The sequence below is a fragment of the Lynx canadensis genome, chromosome B3 (genome assembly GCF_007474595.2).
Source record: "Lynx canadensis isolate LIC74 chromosome B3, mLynCan4.pri.v2, whole genome shotgun sequence".
In the NCBI taxonomy this organism is placed as follows: Eukaryota; Metazoa; Chordata; class Mammalia; order Carnivora; family Felidae; genus Lynx; species Lynx canadensis.
Window position 1 is genome coordinate 81,164,161 of NC_044308.2, and position 23,363 is coordinate 81,187,523.

General features: G+C 37.2%; 1 protein-coding gene across 2 annotated transcripts in view; it reads left to right on the forward strand.

Moving 5' to 3' along the window:
- The first annotated feature begins 533 nt into the window (after nt 1-533).
- The window catches only part of NUBPL (nucleotide binding protein like), a 226,491-nt gene continuing 203,661 nt past the window's right edge, over nt 534-23,363 (forward strand). The window contains exons 1-3 of one of the 2 annotated variants that reach the window (XM_030318898.2): nt 534-676; nt 1,229-1,376; nt 5,145-5,179. In XM_030318898.2, the coding sequence (XP_030174758.1) occupies nt 569-676; nt 1,229-1,376; nt 5,145-5,179 (291 nt within the window). In that variant the 5' untranslated portion in view covers nt 534-568. The remainder of the gene's footprint in view (nt 677-1,228; nt 1,377-5,144; nt 5,180-23,363) is intronic. The other variant, XM_030318897.2, reaches the window with a different exon arrangement.

Here is a 23,363-nt window from a genome sequence, read left to right on the forward strand (position 1 = left end):
CTTCTTGAGCAAAACTTACTTCATTAGAGCTGCTTTCTGATTTAGCTAAACTTTTCCAAGACCAGCAAAGCACCACACTTCTGTTTAAAGGAATTGTCAGCAACACAGCAGGAAACATGAACACAGACCGTTACTGTATATCACGCAGGGGAAGAAAGGTAAAGTTAACAGTGGCAATGTTTAAGTTACCATAGTCTGCGCAGTGAGAAAACCTGGAGTCATTTTGAAGTTTTACCATTTCCTACCTCTTTTCAGTCGGGTCAGGTCTCAGTCTGATTTCTTACCCCTGAAGAGAGGCTACTGCTAGTAAAGAATCTCCTATCTACCTACTCGAGAATTTCTGTGAGGACCAAATAGATGAGGTCTGTGAAGACATTCACAAACATTTGCTGTGAAATGTTTGTACCTGGCTACGAAATGTTCGTATTAACAAGCTGCGTTCTTGGGCTGAGGAAATTCAAAGGTGGCTAGTCGCTAGGGGGAGGAAGCCGAGCGTTACTACGTGACGTCATCACTCCACGCCGGCCGCGACGGTTTCCGGGCTGCGCTTAAAGCAGCGTTCTACGCTATGGGGTCTTGGCAGCGTTTGCTCTTGTTTGGTGGGGTGTCGCTTCGGGGTGGCGGTGGGACCAGTGTACCGCTTGGGCGAAGCCAAGTGTTGGTTTGTCGGCGCCAGGTCCGTGATGCTGCAGGACAGGGGGAAGCGGGAGGGACGGAGATGCTAGGGCGGCAGGGCCGCAGGTGCCCTGGCATAGCCTCTTGCCGACGACCCTCCTCAGACCTTAACGGGGCCCCCACTGACTCGGTGACAGACTGAGATCTCAGTTGGCTGAACGTCCCCACTTTATAAGCAGGCCCCAGTAGAACCGGCCGAGGCGAGGCGGGATATGCAACAGATTCCTAAAACATGGATGTGTGGCTTGTACACTGTTTTCTGTGTTGGTTTATTTAGAAAATAGTTTGAGAAGAAAGCTTAACTCTGCACAGAGGCAGTTTATTTACTTTCCGTTTTTTACGTCTGCATATCCTGGCAGGTAAATTTCAACTTGAACAGTATATTTTTACCTTTGTGATCAATATCAATAGGTAGGACGAAAAACCGAACTAATGGAAATTAGAATTAGCCTAGAAAAGAAACCCCTCTTACAAACTCCGAATTTGTACTTTAACAGCATGATAATGGAGATGGCTCATTTTAAAACTTTTTTTAATTTTTATTTTTTTTAAGTTATCTGGCGGTGACAGTGAGACCCTAAAACAAAGAAGATCACAAATCCTGTCCCGAGGACTTCCAAAGCAGAAACCAATACAAGGTGTAAAGCAAGTTATAGTTGTGGCTTCTGGAAAAGGTGGAGTTGGAAAATCTACTACAGCAGGTATTGTAGGATATTCTGATTTCGATTAGGAATTAATGCCAACTGGCAACCGCACAGCATTAAAATTCCAGTTTTGATTTTTAAAGAGTTATTTGTGAAATTCCTAATAGCTGATTCCCTAGTACCAGGAGTTGGTAGTGATTAGGACCTTAGATTTGCATTTAGAAAAAACTAGGTACATAGCCACGTGTTTGACTTCTTGATTGAGGAAAACTTGGTCCAGTTGCCCACGAGATTGCCCAGATATTCAGTTAAGTGTCAAATGGCAATGCTGCTAATCTTTTTCATAGTGTAGCTATGTAAATTAAATAAGCTAACCACTTAGCCCAGTGTCTTCTAAGTAGTAAATGCTCAGTATTCGGTTGATGTTACTATTTTTTAAACATTTGGTAACTTTAATACAAATTATTTCTATTCTTTGATATTCTTTTCTGGTCTATCAATGTACATATAGCTGCACAGTTGCAATGAGAATTTCTACATTATTGTGTCCATTTTTCATTTAACATAATATTATAAAATCACCATTGATCTAATATTTGAAAATGCTTGGAAAGGTTTAACATTGTTTCAGTTATTTAAAATATCACCTAATCTTTATATCTTTTACATTAATAATCTTGGAGCAGAGAATTTGTTTTTGGTGGCTCTTTTTATTTGTAGATTTCATCATGATTGAAGTGCTGCTTTCAGAATCCATAGGAGAAATGCCACCAGAAATAAGAGTTACCATCCACGACTAATAGCCAGATATTCCCAAAGTTTTTCAAAAGAAATTTTTTATTGCTAAAAAGATTATTCCAGTGTAATGTAAAAGGGTAAAGACTTCCCTCCTTCCAAACCTGCACAACAGAGGTGACTTGTATTATTAATTTGTAGTCATAAAACACTCTTTATCTTATTGTTTCCTTATACTTAATTTTCAGTCATTTCAGTGGGAATGGCTGCTAGTTCAGGTTTTATCCCACTGTCTTTTTGCAGATGATTTTTTTTTTCTTTTCTTTCTCTCTCTCTCTCTTTTTTTTTTTTTAGAGGAGAGAAGAGAGACTGCCTGTGCATGTGCCTGCAAGAGCGGGTGAGGGGCAGAGGGAGAGAGAATCTTAAGCAGGCTCCTGGCCCAGCTCAGAGCCAGCTTTGGGCTCCATCTTATGACTGTGAGATCCTGACCCGAGCCAAAATCAAGAGTCAGATGCTTAACTGACTCAGCCATCTAGGAGCCCCATTTGTTGCAGATGATATTTAGAAAATGACTGTCCTCATTATAGTTATTTGTTGATTTTGGTATAGCCCTAGACTGGCAAGATCCTTGAAGTCATTTTTTTTTTTTCAGACTGTTGAACTTAAAGTTGGGGGACATTTGTACCTTAAAATCCTTCAGTTCCATTGAAATCAATGACATTTTTGAAATAAGGGCTAGTACAGAGTTCTGTGACTATCACTAGAGATCTTGTCTTCACTTGAAACCATATTTAGTAATTTCCCAGTATAGCAGTTTTATAGTTTTACAACCAGGTACAAATCCAACTAGATAGTGTTATTAGTTCAATTTTTTCTCATTTTTACCTGAAGTTAATTGTGGAAGAGTTTTTCAGATATTTTGAAGAAACTAAAATTTACCAAATATTATAGTAATAATAGGCCTCTAATATATTACTATTTGATAGATACTGTATTATTATTAAAATGATTAGTGATGTTCATAATTAATGCTATAAGCTACACATTTTTACCTTCTTTTCTAAGGGCCTATAATCCATCTATTTAATGTTTCATTTTTAAAATATAGAAGCTTTTAGACTTTGGTTCTAGCATCCATCTCTTCTTGTTTTTTGAAAATTTAGAGTACATTTATTTGATTTCAGTGATGTGAATCCTTTTGCATCTCTGTGATTAAAGGTGGAAAGTATTTTCATGATAATATCTCTACGTTTTTTGAGTTTTATACAATATAATTTGTTGGGTCTTTAGGTTAGTACTTAGCACATAGTTTTGTTTTTGGTTAGCAGATCATCTGTTGCCATGGAATGTGACAGCATTTTATGTTTCTTAAGTTGGCTCCACATCCATCGTGGAGCCCAGCATGGGGCTTGAATTCACAACTGTGAGATCAAGACCTGAGCTAAGGTCAAGAGTTGAATGCTTTACCAACTGAGCCACCTGGGGCACCCCTGTCACAGCATTTAAATAGGAAAATAAATGAGAAAATATACAGTTGTGACACATAGTAGTGTTTCAGTGAATGCCCCTTCCTTGCTTTTTTTGTTATGTTAGCATTATGTCATTCCTCCCAGAGAGCTGGCCTTTACTTTTTCCTAACAGCTCTATCTACATACGTAAACCTTAGAAATAAGTTGTTTCTGTTTAACTCTGTTGGTATTATATTTCTTTCCCTTATATATATTTATTCTTGTCCCAAACTATCTCAAAATTCTTCCCATTTGAAAATGTATGCCCGAGATATTTTTGATTACAATGATGACATATGATGAATACAAACATTCTTTGTGATTCCATTGTGTGAATGTGAGAAGACCCTAACACTAGATGAATCACTCTCTAAAACTTTCTGCTTAATAGTTGGTTTATGTTTAACGTATGATGTACTTGAAATTCAGAATTATTTTGTAATTTATAAAAATTAGTCAGGTGTCATGGCCTAGTCTAACTATTTCGTATCAGTTTTTCATTTAATTCTCATAATGGTTATGACATAGGAATTATCCTCATTTTATACAGGAGGAAATAGATTTAGGGGTAAAATATCCTACTCCAGGTTATGTAATAGAAGATGGTAGAACTAGGATTTGAACCAGGTCTGCCTTGAAAATTTATGCTCTTAGCTGCTTTAAGGAAACCATCTCAGCATGATTTATAACATTGTTCTGTTAAGGAAATGTGATTCACAGTATGAGAGTCTGTTTATTTATCAGTCTTGGAACTGTTTTACCTTCAGACCTCTCTTCATCTCAGATGTAGCATCTCTCTATTGCTGGGCTAAAAGTAGCTTTGAGACTATTTTCCTTCTTTATGTTTTGGGATTCACTAGCAATAGGCAGTTTTGGGAACATGTTTTACTGCCTTACCTTTGACCTTCTTCCCTTTCCTCTGCAAAATGAGCTAGCCTTTTATATAGGGGTATTTGTGAGTTAGGTATTTAGAATTCCTGCATTACCAGCATTTATTTTTCAAAGGCAGTAAGATCATATACATTTTTATTAAAAGGTAGATACTTTTTCTGCACAATGTTTTTGAAAATAATTGAACTCTATGTACCATTAACTTTTTTTTTTTTTTATAACATTTATCTATTTTTGGGAGTCAGAGCATGAGCAGGAGAGGTGCAAAGAGAGAGGAAGACAGGCCTCAGGCTCTGAGCCATCAGCACAGAGTCTGACGCGGGGCTGGAACTCACAAACCATGAGATCATGACTTAGGCTGAAGTCGGATGTTTAACCAACTGAGCTACCCAGGCGCCCCAAGATTGTTTTTTTTAAAAAACTAAGTAGATTATTTAAATTATTACATTATAAAAATGAATTATTTAAAATATTAATTTTAGGGTAGCCATCTATTGCTGTTGGAATATTACTGTCTCTTTTTGTCTTTTTTTACTTTCTGTATTCTTTCTTTGTCTTTGTTTTATACCAGTGTGGGGGATATATTAAAAATTTCTCATGTTTTGGTTATTACATTGAAAATATTAAAAGGCAAACTGAATTTTAGTAGAAGGAACATTACTAAATTTAATTACTTTTTTGTTTCTTACAGTGAACCTTGCACTTGCACTAGCAGCGAATGATTCGGTAGGTGTTTATTATTATGAATATTAATTGATTAAAATGCTTTTTAGGGAAATGATAAAGAACGTACTGATATTTTTCATTTACTCTGTCAGAGGCTGTGTAGTGTAGCTGTAGTCACTTGTATTTCTTTAAGGAACTAAAAAGTCTGCCATAAGTACTGATAACATTTAATGATAATGAAAATGAAAGGGGTAAAGGAATTTAGGCAGCCTCTAGAAGGTAGAAAAGGCAAGTTTATGGATTCTTTCTTAGAGCTTCCAAAACATATGTAACTCTGTCAACACCTTAATTTTAGCTCATTGAAATCCATTTTGGACTTACGTGATAATTTCTCACAGTAGAAGTAGGAAATAAATATGGACAGGAAGTCAGTTTTCTTAGTTTTAAATTTCCAAAGATGTCTTTATTTTGCCTTTGTATTTGATAGTTTGACTAGATGTAGACTTCCAGGTTCAAAATAATTGCATCTCTGAACCTTGTAAACAACATTCCTTTTTCTTCTCACATGCTAATAAAATGTCTGATGCTAATAGGATTCATATTGCTTTGTAATAACCTGTGTTTTTCCCCTCAAAGCTTTTAGGGTTTTCTTTATGTATTTTAAGTTTAGAAATGTCATAAATATGTGTCCAGTTTTTGGCTTTAAAATTTTTTGCCTGCTTGGAAGTTAGCCAAGCAGTATCAAGGTTTGAGTATTTTTCAGCTTAGGGAAATTTCTTCCTTGATCACTTCATTTTTTATTATTTTTTAAAATGTTTGTTTATCTTAGAGAGAGAGAGAGAATGCGAGCAGGGGGAAGGGCAGAGAGAGAGGGAGACACAGAATCCAAAGCAGGCTCCAGGTTCTGAGCTGTCCTCACAGAGCCCAACATTGGGATCAAACTCATGAGCTGTGAGATCATGACCTGAGCTGAACACTTAACCAACTGAGCCATCCAGGTGCCTCTTCCTTGTTTACTCTAAGTGGTGTGTTTGTTCTCTCTCCAGGTACCTACTGGATAGGTATTAACTCTTTATGCTTGTTAATTTGTCTTTCATATTCTCCATTTCTTTGTCTTTTGTTTGCTATATGTTTTGGAAGATATCTTAGACTATTTTCCACACTGCTTTGTTGGGTTTTAGTTGTTATTTAGCCCTTCTGAGTTTTATTTTTAAATTCAGAAATTGTATTTTTTCCAGTTTTCCAAAACTCTTTCATATTTTACACAGACCAGAAAAACAATGGTTGTATCATTCATTTGAATCTCTCTGAGGATGCTAATTAGAACTAATAAAAAAGTGTCCCTTTTAGTGATCTGTATTTACTTAGCTTGGTGGTTCTTATAATGTGGTGCTCAGACCAGTAGAATCAGCACCACCTGAGAAATTGTTAGACATACAAAATCTTGAGCCGAACCGAAATCTGAATTAGAAACCATGAGGGTGGAGTCCCACAATCTGTGTGTGTGTGTGTGTGTGTGTGTGTGTGTATTTCCATACATTGTATTTTTAAATTTAATTTTTTATTGAAGTATATTTGACACAGTGTTATATTAGCTGGAATCTGTTTTAACCAGCCATCTATATGATTTTGAGGCATGCTCATCTTTGAGAATCCTGAATCTAGAGTTTGTGAAAACTCTTACCTCCTAATGTCACCCTCTTTGTTTTCTTTTTTCTTTTTAAAATGTTTTACTTATTTTTGAGAGAGCACAGCCTGGGGGAGGGGCATAGAGAAAAGGGGACAGAGGATTTGAAGCAGGCTCTGCGCTGACAGCAGTAAGCCTGATATGGGACTTGAACTCAGCAACCATGAGATCATGACCTTAGCTGAAGTCAGATGCTCAACCAACTGAGCCACCAAGGTGATCTCTATTTACTTAGCTTGGTGGTTCTTTTTGTTTTCTAGTGTGGTTATGTTTTTTTATTTAGTTTTAAACTATTTTTTCTCTTGTTGTATCAGTGGGAATTTGAAGAGTTTAGGTAACCATATTGAAGTAAGAACCAGTAATAAATTTTTAAAAATAATTTTTATTAGGGCACTGAGTTACCCTGAAGAAGAGCCCTCATCTTGCTTAAAGAAGGGAGGAAACAGGGAAGATTCAGTGGTTGGGAAGGTAGATAAATTTGTAGGTGTGGGGATCTTTTAATTTGGTTATCATTTTAGCCAAAGCTTTGAGTCTTAAGTCAGTGTGACGCAATAATGGAATAAGAGAGCAAATGATGAAAAGAATAGTTAAAGAAGGGTTGGTTCCTTCATGTTAAATATTGCCAGTCTTGATGAGATGGTAGCTCAGAAAGTTTTTTTTTTTTTTTCCTTCTGTTTTTTTTGTGGTTTTCTTTTCTTCTTTCAGGGAGCAAGGATGAGGGCAGATCCATCTTTAATGCTTTATATGTATGATAGGGAAATGGCAACAAGAAAGGAAAAGCAATAATACTTTACCTGGCTCATTTCTTCAGAAGTCTTTAGTATCCTCAAGTGTTTTTAAACATGTTTGTAAAATCTTCCTTTCGTTGTCTATGATCCTGATGAAGGTGTTTTTTTGTTTTTCATTTCTTGATTTTTTTTTTTTTTTTTTTTTTTTTTAGCAAAGTTACTATTTTTGATTAGAGTCTAGCATGTTTGTGACCTGCCAGAGTGACCTGCCAGAGGGACAGCCTGCATATAGAAAAGAAAAGCTGTATCTGTTCTATATGATGTAAATGCATCTTGCATAGTTTTTCTTTTCTTTTCTTTTCTTTTCTTTTCTTTTCTTTTCTTTTCTTTTCTTTTATTATTTTTTTATATGAAATTTATTGTCAAATTGGTTTCCATACAACACCCAGTGCTCATCCCAACAGGTGCCCTCCTCAATACCCCTCACCCATTCTCCCCTCCCTCCCACCCCACATCAACCCTCAGTTTGTTCTCAGTTTTTAAGAGTCTTTATGTTTTGGCTCCCTCCCTCTCTAACCTTTTTTTTTTTCTTCCCCTCCCCCATGGTCTTCTGTTAAGTTTCTTAGGAATACTACGTGGCAATGGCATAGTTTTGTACTCTGTATTTCCCAACTTAAGATTTTATTTTATTTTACTTTATTTTATGTATTTAAAGTTTATTTATTTTGAGAGAGAGAGAAAGAGAGCACACATTTGGGCTGTGTGCTCACGTACCAGCAGGAGAGGGAAAGAGAGAGAGGGAGAGAGAGAATCCCAAGCATGCTCTGCACTGTCAGTGCAGAGCCCAACGTGGGGCTCAAACTCTTGAACCATGATATCATGGCCTGAACCGAAGTCAAAAGTTGGATGCTTAACTGACTGAGCCACCTAGGCACCCTCCAACTTAATATTTTATTAATATTAAAATACTACAAAATATTGTTTGGAGGACATGTTTGGTCCTTAGGGGAAACCCAAGGTTCCTCTCAGCTCTTCTATTTGCCTGGGTTGATATAGATGGTCAGGGTATATCACTTTATGGGGTTAAAAACTCCATTAAGGATGGTGTTTTTAGAGCCTCTCTAATGATTCATTTTCATGGAGTGTTAATTTGATGGAGCTTGTCCACAGAGTTGTATTGTATTGTAGTGTTTTTAAAAGGGGTCTCTGATTTGCTTTTCTGTAGGCCAACTTTGTTCAAGACCTTGGTTGGTCTTTCTTTCTTTCTTTCTTTCTTTCTTTCTTTCTTTCTTTCTTTCTTTCTTTCTAATGTTTATTTATTTTGAGAGGGGGTGGGGGAGGGTATGAGCGGGGGAGGGGCAGAGAGAGAGGGAGACAGAGAATCCTAAGCAGGCTGTGCTGTCAGCACAGAGTCCTGTGCAGGGCTCAAACTCTTGAACCATGAGATCATGGCCTGAGCCAAAATCAAGAGTCATCTTAACTGACTGAGCTCCCCAGGCACCCCTCTTACTTCCTTTCTTTTCCATGGGTTGGTGCTTACCTTTTTTCAGCATTGGAGTGGGAAGATCCAGGAAAGGGAGACAGGGCCAGGAAGCTATTCATTTTACTTTTCATGTTGACTTTAATCTCTAAACTGGATTTTGTAAACACTGGGGGTGTGTGTAAGATAGTCCATTGGGATGTGGGAGGGAAATTTTTCTTTCCCATTTGTATTAAATTTTATCTTATCTTTTTTTTTTAAATTTTTTTTTTAATGTTTATTTTATTTTTGAGAGAGAGAGAGACAGAATGCGAGTGGGTTAGGGTCAGAGAGAGAGGGAGACACAGAATCTGAAGCAGGCTCCAGGCTCTGAGCTGTCAGCACAGAGCCCGACGCCGGGCTTGAACTCATGAACTGTGAGATCATGACCCAAGCCAAAGTTGGATGCTCAACCGACTGAGCCACCAGGCGCCCCAATTTTATCTTATCTTTTAAAATTTGTTTTTTTGGTATTTTTTGGAATTTATACTATATTAGTATATATAGTGTATACAGTAGCTCTATGTAATTTATAGACAAATATATTAACATATATTAGGGATGTATGCTCAGACATTTTTTTACTTATTGGAGTTCATGATCAGAAAAGTTCAGATGTCACTAGCTTCCGCAAAAGAAATTTCTGGGTTGGGTTATGGACCCAGTTTAAAAGAAGACTACTTTGTAGATTGAAGTAAAGGCCTTCCAGGAATAGGGTATGGATTTTCCCTTTTCCTAGTCTTTGGTACTTACCTTTGGGAATGTAGAAGGTAGTATTGCAGGGCAGAGTTTGGGATCATGTGTGCCATGTGTCTAAATATTGCCTCCAGTGGTTTTTTGGAGCTGGCTCATGCTAGTTTGAGAGTGCTGATTGTTAAATTTTCAGGAATTTGGGAACTAGTTGATATCCTGTTGTTACCATGCAGTAGGCCACAGTGAGAGTATTTAAACCATGGAAATCAACAAATATTGAAAATCAGACACTGCATCCCACCCCACCCTGAACCAATTGTTAAACATTTACTGGCACACCACTGATCATACGTATTGACTATCATATTTTTTTATTTTTCCTCTTTCTATCTTAACCATATTATGGATATCATTTTTCTACAATATAACTTAATAAACAGTGAGAAGAGCACTCCTGGGAGAAGGAAACATAAAGACTACCAGAAGCCATTGATAAGCTCTGTGAGATTCCTAAGTCAATTCAGTTCATTTTAGTCCAAATAACATTTGAGTACCTGTAACACTCATTGCCAGACACCCTGGAAATATAAAGAAAAATAAATGGGTTGGGGGAGTTCACAGCCAGCCAAGGCTACATTCATGAAACAGTGGTGTGTGTGTGTGTGTGTGTGTGTGTGTGTGTGTGTGTGTGTGTGTATGTACTTATATAATTTGTACATATTTCTATGTATCTGTGTGTATTTTGGTGGTATATAGATGAATTAGGTTCAATAATAGTTTCTTCTGTGAGTGAGAGAGTGTTAATTAAGATAACAGTTAAGGTTTTATGGTGCATCATAGCAGTAGACGCATTGTGTATCTTAAAGGTTTTATAATCTAGTGGAGACAAAAGGAAGATGAATGTCTTAAAATCATGAGCTGTATTCAAGGTCAAATATAGTAGTGTATCCATCCAGGATGAGTAGCTTTTATTTCAGAGAAAAGCAACTTTTTTTTTTCATAGAGCATTTTCATGAACATAATTGTATTTGGTTCTCACAGAAATGTGTAATGCAGTGCCATAGTATTTATCAGTTTTACAGTCTTTATTGATTCTGTCTGATCCTTGCCACATTTCATCAGCCAGCAAATATCTTTATTTCTCTCTCTGCAAAATTTTTTTAAGATGTATTTTTCTGTTGCCACCATTTCTACTCTAAGGCTCACATTATTATTTGGCTCATTTATTCATTTATACTTGAAACAGTTATTGAGTGCCTACTACATCCCAAGAACTTTGTTTGGAGGATACAGAAGTGAATGAGACACACAGTCCATGCCTTTGAGGAACTCATACACTAGCAGACCACTGCAGTGATCAAATACATTACCTACTCATGTTCAAATCCATTCACACATAATACCTGATTACTCTTACTAAAGCACTATTGGAATTACATCACTCCCCTGCTCAGGGTCACTGTTGAATGCATTTATTGGTGTTCAAGATCCTCAGTGATATGGCTTTCATCTTTCTTTGTGGGTTTGTCTTCAGCTCTCCTAAATGGTCCTTGTGTTGTAGCTCTACCCAATCTGGGTTGCTTGAAGTTGCCAATTTGGGCTTGGATATACTATGTTCTTCCTCGCTTACAGCCTTTCTTGTACCTTACTGCTGGAGTGTCCTCTTTACTTTTTTTCAGCTTTACGTGCCCTATCTTCCAGGCTGCCATTTATGGCTATGCTGGTTATATCCTGCATAAGGGTGCTTGTCAGGGAGGTTGTGTGATGACAGAAATCCAAACTACCCTTTTCTTGTGTAACTGGAGGCTGCAGTATTTTTTGTTTTGTTTATTTATTATTTTTTAAGTAAGCTCTAGGCCCAATGTGGGGCTTGAACGCACGACCCCCAGTATCAAGAGTCATATAATGTACCTACTTAGCCAGCCAGGCACCCCTGCAAGCTGCATTCTAATTCACACAGAGGCACTGTATGAGCCAGCTTTGCCCTCAGGGGCAGCTTAATGAAGTGCTCCCTGAATTCCTCTCTTTTTCCGTATTGGGAAATCCAGTAGCACTATTTATTATTATTATTGTTGTAATGAAGTGCTCCCTGAATTCCTCTCTTTTTCCGTATTGGGAAATCCAGTAGCACTATTTATTATTATTATTGTTGTAATGAAGTGCTCCCTGAATTCCTCTCTTTTTCTGTATTGGGAAATCCAGTAGCACTATTTATTATTATTGTTGTTGTTGTTGTTGTTATTATTATTATTATGCCCATGCAACCATTCTGATAATTTTTATAATAACAAATGATATTACTAGCATTTATTGAGTGCTTATTATATGTCAAGCACTATTCCTCCTGACATGGTTCTTAACTCACTTATGTTTCATAGCAACCATATGGGAATAGGTACTATTATCATCCCTGTTACAGATAAGGAAGCAGAAGTACCTGGAGGCTATGTTGCCTAGGGTCACTCAGGAAGTAAATAGCAGAGCCAAGATTTGAATGCCAACCTAGATCCTGTGCTCTTAACTTCCTTGCTCAATTCCTATCTTAGCTAGATTCTTATGAATGAAGACTGTGTTGTCTTTATCCTTGGCTACCCCTTAGCAGCTAGCACAGTGCTTTATGACTTAGGAAATACACAATAAATGTTTGCCACATGGATGAATTGAGTACATAGAATGGTTTTACAGTATATTAAGTGCAAAGTTTTGTTTAGTTTTATTTGTTTTTTTGAGAAGTGGTGTGGTATGAGAGGACTTTTTGTGGCTTAGTAGGCTATACACTGTTCTGTTCCTGCTTCTTAAAAGCTTGTGCATTCCATGATTCTGCTTAACCCTCTTCTCATTTTGTACTCTTTATCTGCTAATCTCATTTCTCCCTCTGCTGCATTACTATCCATGTGTCTTTGATTCCAAATGTATCACCAGCCCAGATTTCTTTGCTGGGTACCAGACCTGCCTTTCTAGTTGTCTCTGAAGACATCCACTTGAATGTTTGACAGACATTCAAGCTCAGCATGTATAAAACCAAACTCTTTTCCTATAACCATCTTTGTCCTGTGGGGTCATTAGTCACCCGTTCCTACTTCTTCTACCCATTAAAGTTCTCTAGACTATGTCCTCTCATTTTAGTCCTTAATTCACTGCCTTATTCAGACTCTTACTATGTATCTTCTGTGAGGTGATCCCTGCTCTTTATTTTCTCTGCTATGATGTTTTGAGGAAAGAATTAATACTTTCCATATTATTTTAAAAGAGTTTGTCTATTTGTTTATCTCCTATGCTAGTCTGTGAACCTTTTAGGGGCAATGATTTTTTTTAAATCCTCAGTGCCTAGTTCAGTGATGGTGTATGGTAGGTTCTTGGTAAATGTTGGTAATAACAGTGGAACATTAAGTGAAGAATGATTGTGAATTTATATACACACATACATGTATATTTCATTTCTGTGGCAAATTCTAAGCATTGGATAAGTTGTTTATAATTTGGCCATTAAAGGCTAAATGATGTCTTTTTTTCTTCTACTTAATTTTATGTATTTATTTATTTAAAAAGTTTACATCCAAATTAGTTAGCATATAGTGCAACAATGATTTCAGGAGTAGATTCCTTAGTGCCCCTTACCCATTTAGCCCATCCCCCCTCCCACAACCCCTCCAGTAACCCTCTGTTCTCCATATTTAAGAGTCTCTTATGGGGCGCCTGGGTGGCTCAGTTGGTTAAGCGTGCGACTTCGGCTCAGGTCATGATCTCGCCGTCCGTGGGTTCGAGCCCTGCGTCGGGCTCTGTGCTGACAGCTCAGAGCCTGGAGCCTGTTTCAGATTCTGTGTCTCCCTCTTTCTGTGACCCTCCCCTGTCATGCTCTCTCTCTGTGTCAAAAATAAATAAATGTTAAAAAAAAAAATTAAAAAAAAAAAGAGTCTCTTATGTTTTGTCCCCCTCCCTGTTTTTATATTATTTTTGCTTCCCTTCCCTTGTGTTCATCTGTTCTCTGTCTTAAAAGTCCTCATATGAGTGAAGTCACGTGATATTTGTCTTTCTCTGACTAATTTCACTTAGCATAATACCTTCTAGTTCCATCCATGTAGTTGCAAATGGCAAGATTTCATTCTTTTTGATTGCCGAGTAATACTCCATTGTGTGTGTGTGTGTGTGTGTGTGTGTGTGTGTGTGTGTGTGTGTGTGTATGTATATATATATATATCCCATCTTCTTTATCCATTCATCCATCGATGGACATTTGGGATCTTTCCATACTTTGGCTATTGTTGATAGTACTCCTATGAACATGGGGGTGCGTGTGTCCCTTCGAAACAGCACATCTGTGTCCTTTGGATAAATACCTAGTAGTGCAATTGCTGGGTCGTAGGATAGTTCTATTTTTAGTTTTTTGAAGAACCTCCATACTGTTTTCCAGAGTGGCTGCACCAGCTTGCATTCCCATAAATGATGCCTTTTTTTCCCTGAGCACATGAAATAATTAAAACTTAAATGGGTTAATATATGTGGAGAGCTTAGCACACTGGCTGATACATAGTAAGTTCTAAGTCACTTTTTAGTATGGATAGCTAAATAAAAGTCTGTAAGTAATATTTCAAAATAAAAGTTAATACACATTTTATTTATTTGACTATTTTTGTAAACTTTTTGCTTTATTTCCATTGCTAGAATGAATCATTAGAATTTTAATTGGACTTACACATGGAAAATGAAGCAGTATTATCTTCAAAGAGTTGTGGTTTTTTTTCATATCTCAAAATATTTTTTCCCATGATCACATAATGTCTTTACAGTTATTCTTTCTTTTAAATTTTTTTTTTTTACATTTATTTATTTTTGAGAGACAGAATGAGACAAAGTGAGAGTGGGGGAGGGGCAGAGAGAGAGGGAGGCACAGGATTGGAAGCAGGCTCCAGGCTCTCAGCTGTCAGCACAGAGCCTGATGCGGGGCTCGAACCCACAGACTTTGAGATCATGACCTGAGCTGAAGTCAGATGCTGAACCGACTGAGCCACCCAGGCACCCCTACACTTATTCTTTCCAGACATCCTTCTCCTTTTCACAAATTATCATGAGTGTTTCTTTAAATGGAATTAAGATTTTCTTAAGCTTTTGAAGTTCTGTGCTCATGTTAGGAAAAATTAGGAAGTTTTTGTTCACGATTGAAGTTTCGGATTTTAGAATTTTCAGTGATCTTGGAACATATTATGTACCACCACTTAAGGCACTGATTTTCTTCATTAATAGTTATATGTATAGTAGTTACTAGTCTAGCTTGTTGATGTCAGACAAAACAGGGCTTGATTCTGGCTTTGCCTCTTGGAAACTGTGGGACTTTTGCCTGTACCTACCTCTTTTTTTTTTTTTTTTTTAATGTTCATTTATTTTGAGAGAGAGAGAGAAGCAGTGCAAGCATGGGAGGGGCAGGGAGAGAGGGAGAGAGAGAATCCCAAGCAGGTTCTGCACTGTCAGCACAGAGCCCAACGTGGGGCTTGATCTCATGAGCTGTGAGATCATGTCCTGAGTTGAAATGAAGAGTTGGACACTTAACTGACTGAGCTACCCCGGTGCCCACCTATACCTACCTCTTAGGGTTGTAAGTATTAAAGGAGATGATGTTTATAAAGCACTAAGCACAGAGCCTGGCACACAATAAATGCTGATGTGAGCTATTCTTATTAGCTGTTATAACATTCCACATGCGAGCCCTAACATGTTATTATAATCTGGAATATTAGTTATGATGTGAATTTGGATTAAATATGGTTGAGACTGTGTTTCTCATAATTACATATGTGGAATCCTGATGTATACTACTTAGTGCAAGTTCATAAGGTTGTGGCTCATCTTTTTTTTTTTTTTTAATTTTTTTAAATGTTTACTTATTTTTGAGAGAGACAGAGACAGTATGCAAGTGGGTTGTGGCACAGAGAGAGGGAGACACAGAATCTGAAGCAGGCTCCAGGCTCCGAGCTGTCAGTACAGAGCCTGATGCAGGGCTTGAACTCACGAGCTATGAGATCATGACCTGAGCCAAAGTCAGATGCTCAACTGACTGACACCCAGGCGCCCCATGGCTCATCTTTTTTTTAATGCTAGTGCTGCACTATATTAAGTTGACTTGTTATTAATGTCTTTTTTTTAAATGGTAATTTTGTTGTATATGCAATAGATAAGTTTCTTATAAAAATATTTTGTCTCAATATTATGGTTAGCTATTTTGGAGGAAGGGTACACTATTAGTGTTTAAAGTATAATTATTTTAAAGGTAGAGGGAAACTGGGGCAAGAGATCCAGAAGGAACAATTGCAAAATGATTATTTTTTGCTTGTTTTTGTTCTTCAATTCAATGGTAATTCTTGTGGATAGATGTGTTTTATAAGTGCATTTAAATTCATGAATTTTGACATTTACCAAAAAGAAAGAGACTCAGAAAATATATTTGCAATTAGAGCAAAAAGCTTTACTAAAAGTAAGAATTTCTTTCAGGATGGGAAATGGAAATATTCATAATAATTGATGACTTTTCTTGCAAATATTTGATAATTATAGCTACACATATTCATACATACATGAATGGGGGATTATAACTTTATAATCATTGAAAAGAATGAATAGATTTCTGATGAATTTTTCTTATTCCTTCATATATAGGTTTGTTTATTCATTTATCAACCATTTATTGAAGGCCTGTCATTTCCTAGGGGCTGTGCTTAGCATGGGGATGCAGAATTGAAAAAGCGCTGCCTCTGTCCTCATCTTAGTTAATTTGCTGCCCGAGTGACTGGGAGAGTGTCATTTCCATTCCGAGCAGGGATCACTGTATGACTTGCTGATTCTTGTCTCCAGTCTTCTTCCTTTCTCACTTACCACAGATGGCTTTTCCCACTCTCAAGCCTTCTATCCCATTTTATTTACTTTACTCCTAGCCTGTGGTCTTGCCTCCTAATCCACATGAATAATGGACTTTCCATTGGTAACGTACTTACTATTTTCTTCCTCTGTCGAGTGTATCTTTATACAGTCATATGATCTCTTGTCTCTTCCTGCCTCAGAGAAAGTGATATCAGACCTCATACCTCTATCTGGACTCTTTGTCCTTCATTTCCTGCCTTTTCTAGCAGTTTGATTCATAAATTCCTTTTGGTTATCTTTAGTTTCTATTTGCTAACTCCTTCCTCTTGGTCTATAGATCTACTCATGTTACTCATACACACTGAAAAATATAAATGTGTATATTTGTTGGGTGAGTGAATAAAACAGCATATCTTCTTTACCTGTTTCCCCCAAGCTTCTGCCCTCTGTTACATTCCCATTACAGCCATACTCATACTGGAGAGCGTAGTCTACACTGGCTGTGTCAGTTTACCCAATTCTCATTTATTTCTCAACTTCTATAATTTGACTTCTTATTATCATACTATTGAATTTCCTCTCCTAGTCACCAGCTATCTTCCATGAATATTTGTTCCCTTTCTCTCAATTCTACTTGATTTTCTACTCCATTGGGTTCTACTGACCACAGGTGCTGACACCTTAGAGAATATTTGTTTGGCTTTTACATCATCATTCTGTCTTGATTTTTCTTTCTCTGACCTTTTCAGTTTCCTTTCTGACTTTTCATGTCATTCCATTTCTATACCTTATTTTCTCCCTCATGCATACATGTCCTCCCTTTATTTTCATATACTGCTTCGTCAGTGTCTCTTTTTTAAAATCCTTATTTTCATTAGTTTACTCGACATCTCCATTGGTGTTCTACAGATATGTCAGATTTAAATAATTGATATGGAACTGCCATGATTATCTTTCTCTACAAACTTCTGTTCCTGTGTTCCTTAATAATTTACGTATATGTTACCATCACCCATTTCAGTTATCTATTGATGTGTAACAAACTACCCTAAAGTTTGTGACATCAAGCGATAGCCATTATGTTCACAGACTCTGTGAGACAGGAGTTCAGACAGAATATAGCAGGGATGGCTTGTCTCTGTTCTACTGAAACTTCACCAGGGAAGACCTGGCTAGGGACTGGAATTATCTGGAGGCTCTTCACTCATATGCTTAGTACTTGGATGACGATTATTTGAGGGCTGATCTCAGTTGAGATCATTGATCTCAAAAGCATTTCTATGGCTTTTCCAAATGTTATGTGAACTTCTTTACTGCATGGTAACCTTAGTGTAGTAGGTTGACTTCTTACATAGTGGCTCAGGGCTCTAAGAGTTAGTGACCCAGTGAATAGGAAGGAAGCTCTCTGGCCTTCTTTGACTAAAGAGAAAGGCCTCAATCTTCTCTTTGGCTAAGAGAAGAAAGAGGGGAGTCAGCCTAGATTCTGGGTTGAAGTACTCATGTGTCTTCCCAGATTCAAGAGGAGGAGACATAAACTTAACTTCATGATGGGAGGGGTATCAAAAAATATGTGTCCATGTTTTAAAACTACTATACCAGGTCTCCTGGTATCTTACTTCGAAACCTTGATATCATCCTTGTCTTTCATTTCTCTGATCCCACTCTGCTTTTGTATATCAGTCACTAAGTGCTGGCCTTTTCTCCATTATCATTAACCTTGGTAAGAATTCTTTCACCTTTCACTGAAGAGTTTTTTATAAACTCTTATTTGATCTACATAATCTCTCCCACCTTGAATTAAATAATTCCTCATATTGATTGTAGGATTTGTCCAGATTGCTTAGCTTAGTTCTTAAAGGTTTGTTCTACTTAAATTTCCTCTCTGCCCTTGACTTTGAATTAACTGTGCCTTTGCATTGACTGTCCTCTTTGCCTTCCTTGCCCAGCTGCTTTCACCCTTCAGGTCTCATGTTGACTGTCACTTCCTACGTGAACTCTTACTAGTGGCTTCAATAATGTCACTTCTTCCTCTATTGGTTCATATGTTTATCTCCTGCCATTAGAGTGATCATAACTTCCATGATGTGAGGGACTGCATCTTAAAATCATCTGCCACTATTGCCTGGCCCATCATTACATACTTGGTAAATGCTTGCTAGGTAATTGAAAACAGGTAACACTTTGGTGGACTTCTCCAAAGGTTTGAGTTCCTGGGCTTTATTAAATGCCTATTCAAGTTTTTCAATAAAGGAGTTTACATTCTGTGGTTGAACAATTTTATTTCATTTAAAACATAGACAACAAACCCCAAAATACTTCTATTTGAAATATTATTCTTGTGTGCCAGAACATTTAGGGAAATGGGCAAATATTAGATTTAAAACAAGCTTTGTTAAGATTGAAGGCCATGAGAACGAAGTTGAAATCAGAACAGTATTGTTTTCAGTTGTGGCATTTTAAAGCTTTAATTTTGGCCTTGAAATATTTCATGTTACAGATTTCGTTCCAGCCTATTTCCTTTTAGCCAGGAACATGTGATAGCTCGCTTTTGGCAGTTGCACTGTGTGAAAGGGCTAGGGTCAGCACTGCTGGGCAGAAATGGGTCACTGAGTGTTCAGATGAAAGGGGAAGACTTTTAAAGAGTCTTTATTTATTGTTGGTGTAATAAGGCAAAATAATTATAAACTTGAACCTCTCACCATTTTCTTGCTTCCTCCTTTGCGTCTCAAATGCTTTGCCAAATTAACCACATCAACCAGTTTTGCAGAAAATGGCTTACTGTTTTAAATTGTTCTTTAGCTATTATTCTTAAGCTTCTTCAGAAGCCCTTTCTCCTCTCTTGTCTTCCAAAAGAACATAAGTCTCCTTTGTACTTTCGTAAAAATCTTAAATGGTCACTTAAAGAAATTAGGCAGCGTGTTCTACTTCAGTGACTGATAAAGTGCAACTGCCTTTTTTTCCTGAGTTGGAAGAACTCTAGCTTACTGTTGCTTTAAAAGATGATTTTATTACTGTCAGGACAGATAACAAGCTAGGGTTTTCTAAGAGCAATAAATGACAAGTTGGTTTATGCCTGTGGCTCTTAATGTAACATTCTTATATTAAGGTAGGAAAAGTATTCAGGTAGTCTTTAAAGGCATTCTGGATCCCCTGCATGGAGATATGGTTGCTCTTTCTTTAGATTTTTCCTGAATAGAATAAGACACACAAGTTTTCTACAAACTCTGGAATAGGCTTTGCTCTTGAGATTTGTGCTGGAATGTTATCTGGAGTGTGATGGTTCTCTTTGCCAGTCACCATGGAAACTGATCAAGGCTCTATCTTGATAGATAGTGCTAGCTATCCTTTGGGCTATTTGAGCTGCCTTAAATAAAAGATGACCTAACATTATCTAATCCTATTCTTATGTATTTTCTTTAAAAATGATTAAAAACACAGCTTACTTAAGGGAGAAGAGGATATCTGTATCATATTTCTGTTAGGCTTTTTAAAACATTCTATCCAGTTGAAGAGTATTCTGGCCAAGAAACATGACTGAAAATTTTCATTTTGGATGGGCATAATTCCTTTGGTTTGTGATTTTGTCTGTTGGCCTTTGTGCTTATATATATGCAACAGAATAACAAATGCTAAATTTCCATTACCTCCTTAGTGATGGAGAGGAACTGGTCATAGAAATTAAGGCATGGTGTATTATTTTATCATACCATTACCAAATGAAATGTGATTTAAGTGATGACTTCAGAGACATAAAAATTAAAGGCATCTGTGAACAATTAAGGTAACTAAGTGTTCAGATATTATAGACATACAGTAACACATCTTCTGAAATGACCAGTCTTTATAAAGTTAGGGAAGGCTTTATATTTACAGTAATGTTTAGAAGTTTGAACCTCAGTGGTCTCTCTCCTATTTCCTTAGTGGGGAACTGGTGAAAAGAAGGGGATGGTCTGAGCAGCAATTATCAGAGGAGTTGCCTGGTACTGATTGAAGAGTCTTTTTTTTAAAAAAACAAAACAAAACAAAAAAATATTTTAATTAAAAGCAGGCTGTGCCCTGTCAGCACAGAGCCTGACACTGGGTTCGATCTCACGAACCATGAGATCATGACCTGAGCTGAAATCAAGAGTTGGTCACTTAACTGACTGAGCCACCCAGGCATCCCTTTAATTAGTTAATTTTAAAAATTGAGGTAAAATTCACATTGACTAAGAGTTTGATAGCATTGTTTCATTTTTAAGGGTTTGTTCCATGTTCAAGGGCTGACTCTGATTAAAAAGGCAAAATGGGAAATTGGGTGATTGTGGGTTCCTCTTGGTTATTTTAAATAACATGATTTCCTTTAATGTGGAATAACATTTCTTTGTATGAAATGAAAATGAAGGATATAATACTTGGTGCTTCTACAGATAAAGATATTTTCATTCATTCGTTTAAGTATTTACTGAGTATTTACCATTTGCTAGGCACTTTCTTGGGTCCTGGAGAAAGAGTGGTCAAAATGTCTAAGTTTCTGTTTTTAAGGAGTTTATAGTCTAGTGCAAGAGATATAATAAACATATACTCTGAGGTATTAATAATTTATGAAAAATCATAAAACAGTGTGAGGAGATAGTGATGGAAGGTGCTATTTTATTTTTTTATTTTTTTTGAGACAGAGAGAGAGATGTTGAGAAAATGAGCAGGTGCGGAGGGAGAGAGAGGAGAGGGGTAGAGGGAGAGAGACAATCTCCACACCGGGTGTGGACCCTGATATGGAGCTCAATCTCATGACTGTGAGATCATGACCTGAGCTGAAATCAAGAGTTGGACGCTTAACCAACTGAGCGACCCAGGTACCCCAGAAGATGCTCTTTCAGATAGGGTTGTAGGAAGTTGCTCTCTGAAGACGTTTGAACAGAGGTCTAAATGAATTAAGAAATTGGGCCAAAGGAAAAGCAAAAGCCTTGAGGTTGACTCAACTTGGCCTATTTTAAAGAACAGCAGATGTGACTAGAGTGGACCCCTGGAGAGGTAGGCAGGGGACATGTTAAAGCCTTATGAGCTATGGTGGACGTTTCTGACTTTTTTTTCTGAGCATGATCTGGCGGATTTTTGACCAGGGCACTGACGTGATTTAACTTACTCCTTGATATTAAGGATGTGGCTGCATTATAGACATAGATGCAAGGGAATAAGAATAGAACCAGGGAGGCTTCCCTAGTACCTAATGCAGGAGTTTAAGCTAAAGACGATAGCTTGGACTGTATTTACTTTGGTGGTAGAGGTGTAGTGATAAGTATTTAGCTTCTAAAAATATTTTGGGGGCACCTGGGTGGCTCAGTAGGTTAAGTGTCTGACTTTGATTTAAGTCACGATCTCACCATTTGTGGGTTCCAGTCCCGTGTCGGGCTTTATTCTGACAGCTCATCCTGCTTCGAATTCTCTGTCTCCCTCTCTCTCTCTCTCTCTCTTCCCCTCCTCTGCTTGCACGTTCTCTCTTTCTCTCAAAAATAAATAAAAACATTTATAAAAATATTTTGAATATAGAGACAGGAGGACTTGCTGATGAACTGGATGTGGATCGTTAAGGAAATGATTTTTTTTTTTTTTGGTATAGTAAAATAATTTACATAATTTACTGTTTTGACCCTTTTTAAATGTATGGTTCAGTGGCATTAAATGCATTCACGCTATTGTACAATTGTCACCACTATCCAACCCCAGAATGATTTCATCATCCCAAACTGCAGTTCTGTATCCGTTAAAGTCCCAATTTCCCATTCCCAGCCCATGGCAACCACCATTCTACTTTTGTACTCTTTGAACTTGGCTGCTCTACGTACCTCATCTAAGCGGAATCATACAGTATTTGTCCTTTTGTGTGTGCTTGTTTTACTTAGCATTGTTTTCAAGATGCATCCATGTTGTAACATGTATCACAATTTCATTTCCTTTTAGTTTCTTGATTTTGGTTTAAGCAACTATAAGAGAGTTTAAAAAGTTGACATTTAAAAAATGTTCTAATTGCTATAGCACATTGGTTGTAAGGGGTTGTCTGCTTGTTATTTTATTTGCCATTTCCCTTTCTTTGTCTTAAAATAATGGTAAGCTTTGATTTTTTAGGAGTTCTCTGAGGAATAATAATAAAATTGTGTCATGATGACTTGGGTACTGATGAGAATGGTTATTTTCAAGAACTATATAGCATAAAAATTTTATCATGGTAGGAATAGTTGAAAATTAATAGATGCCAGTGACAATAGGATAGAGGGGCTTGTTTATGAATGGAGCATTTTTGTGAACAAACACCAGCTGTGCACGACTAAGGGTGGCACTCATCCAGGGGAAGGACGTTTTGGGGAAAATTTGTGTACTTGTTTTTTTTTTTTTTTTTTAAACAGCAAAGAGGCTTTTTAGTTAGACTGCTTGTCTCTTTTCTTTTCCAAAGGATTAGGTTTCAAAAAAAGGATCACACCACTTTGGTGGGGTGAGGCAGGGTGGAGAACATATTTGGAATAAGAAGGATGTTTGCAACATACCGGGGTAGAACTTTCCCTAGGCACCGTGGTTCATAGGCATTTGACCAAGTACTTAAGAACCAAATCTTAATATTACTTGTTTTCTTCATTTAATGAGAATTGCTCTGTTTAATTAGCTTTCAGTTTTGTTCCAACAGTGGTCACACCACAGAGCTTGTGAATATCAATTCTTCTAAAAGAATTTTCCTCATTATCAATAATACATGTTTTGAGCATCAAATCTTTGCAAAAATAGTCTGGTAGTAGA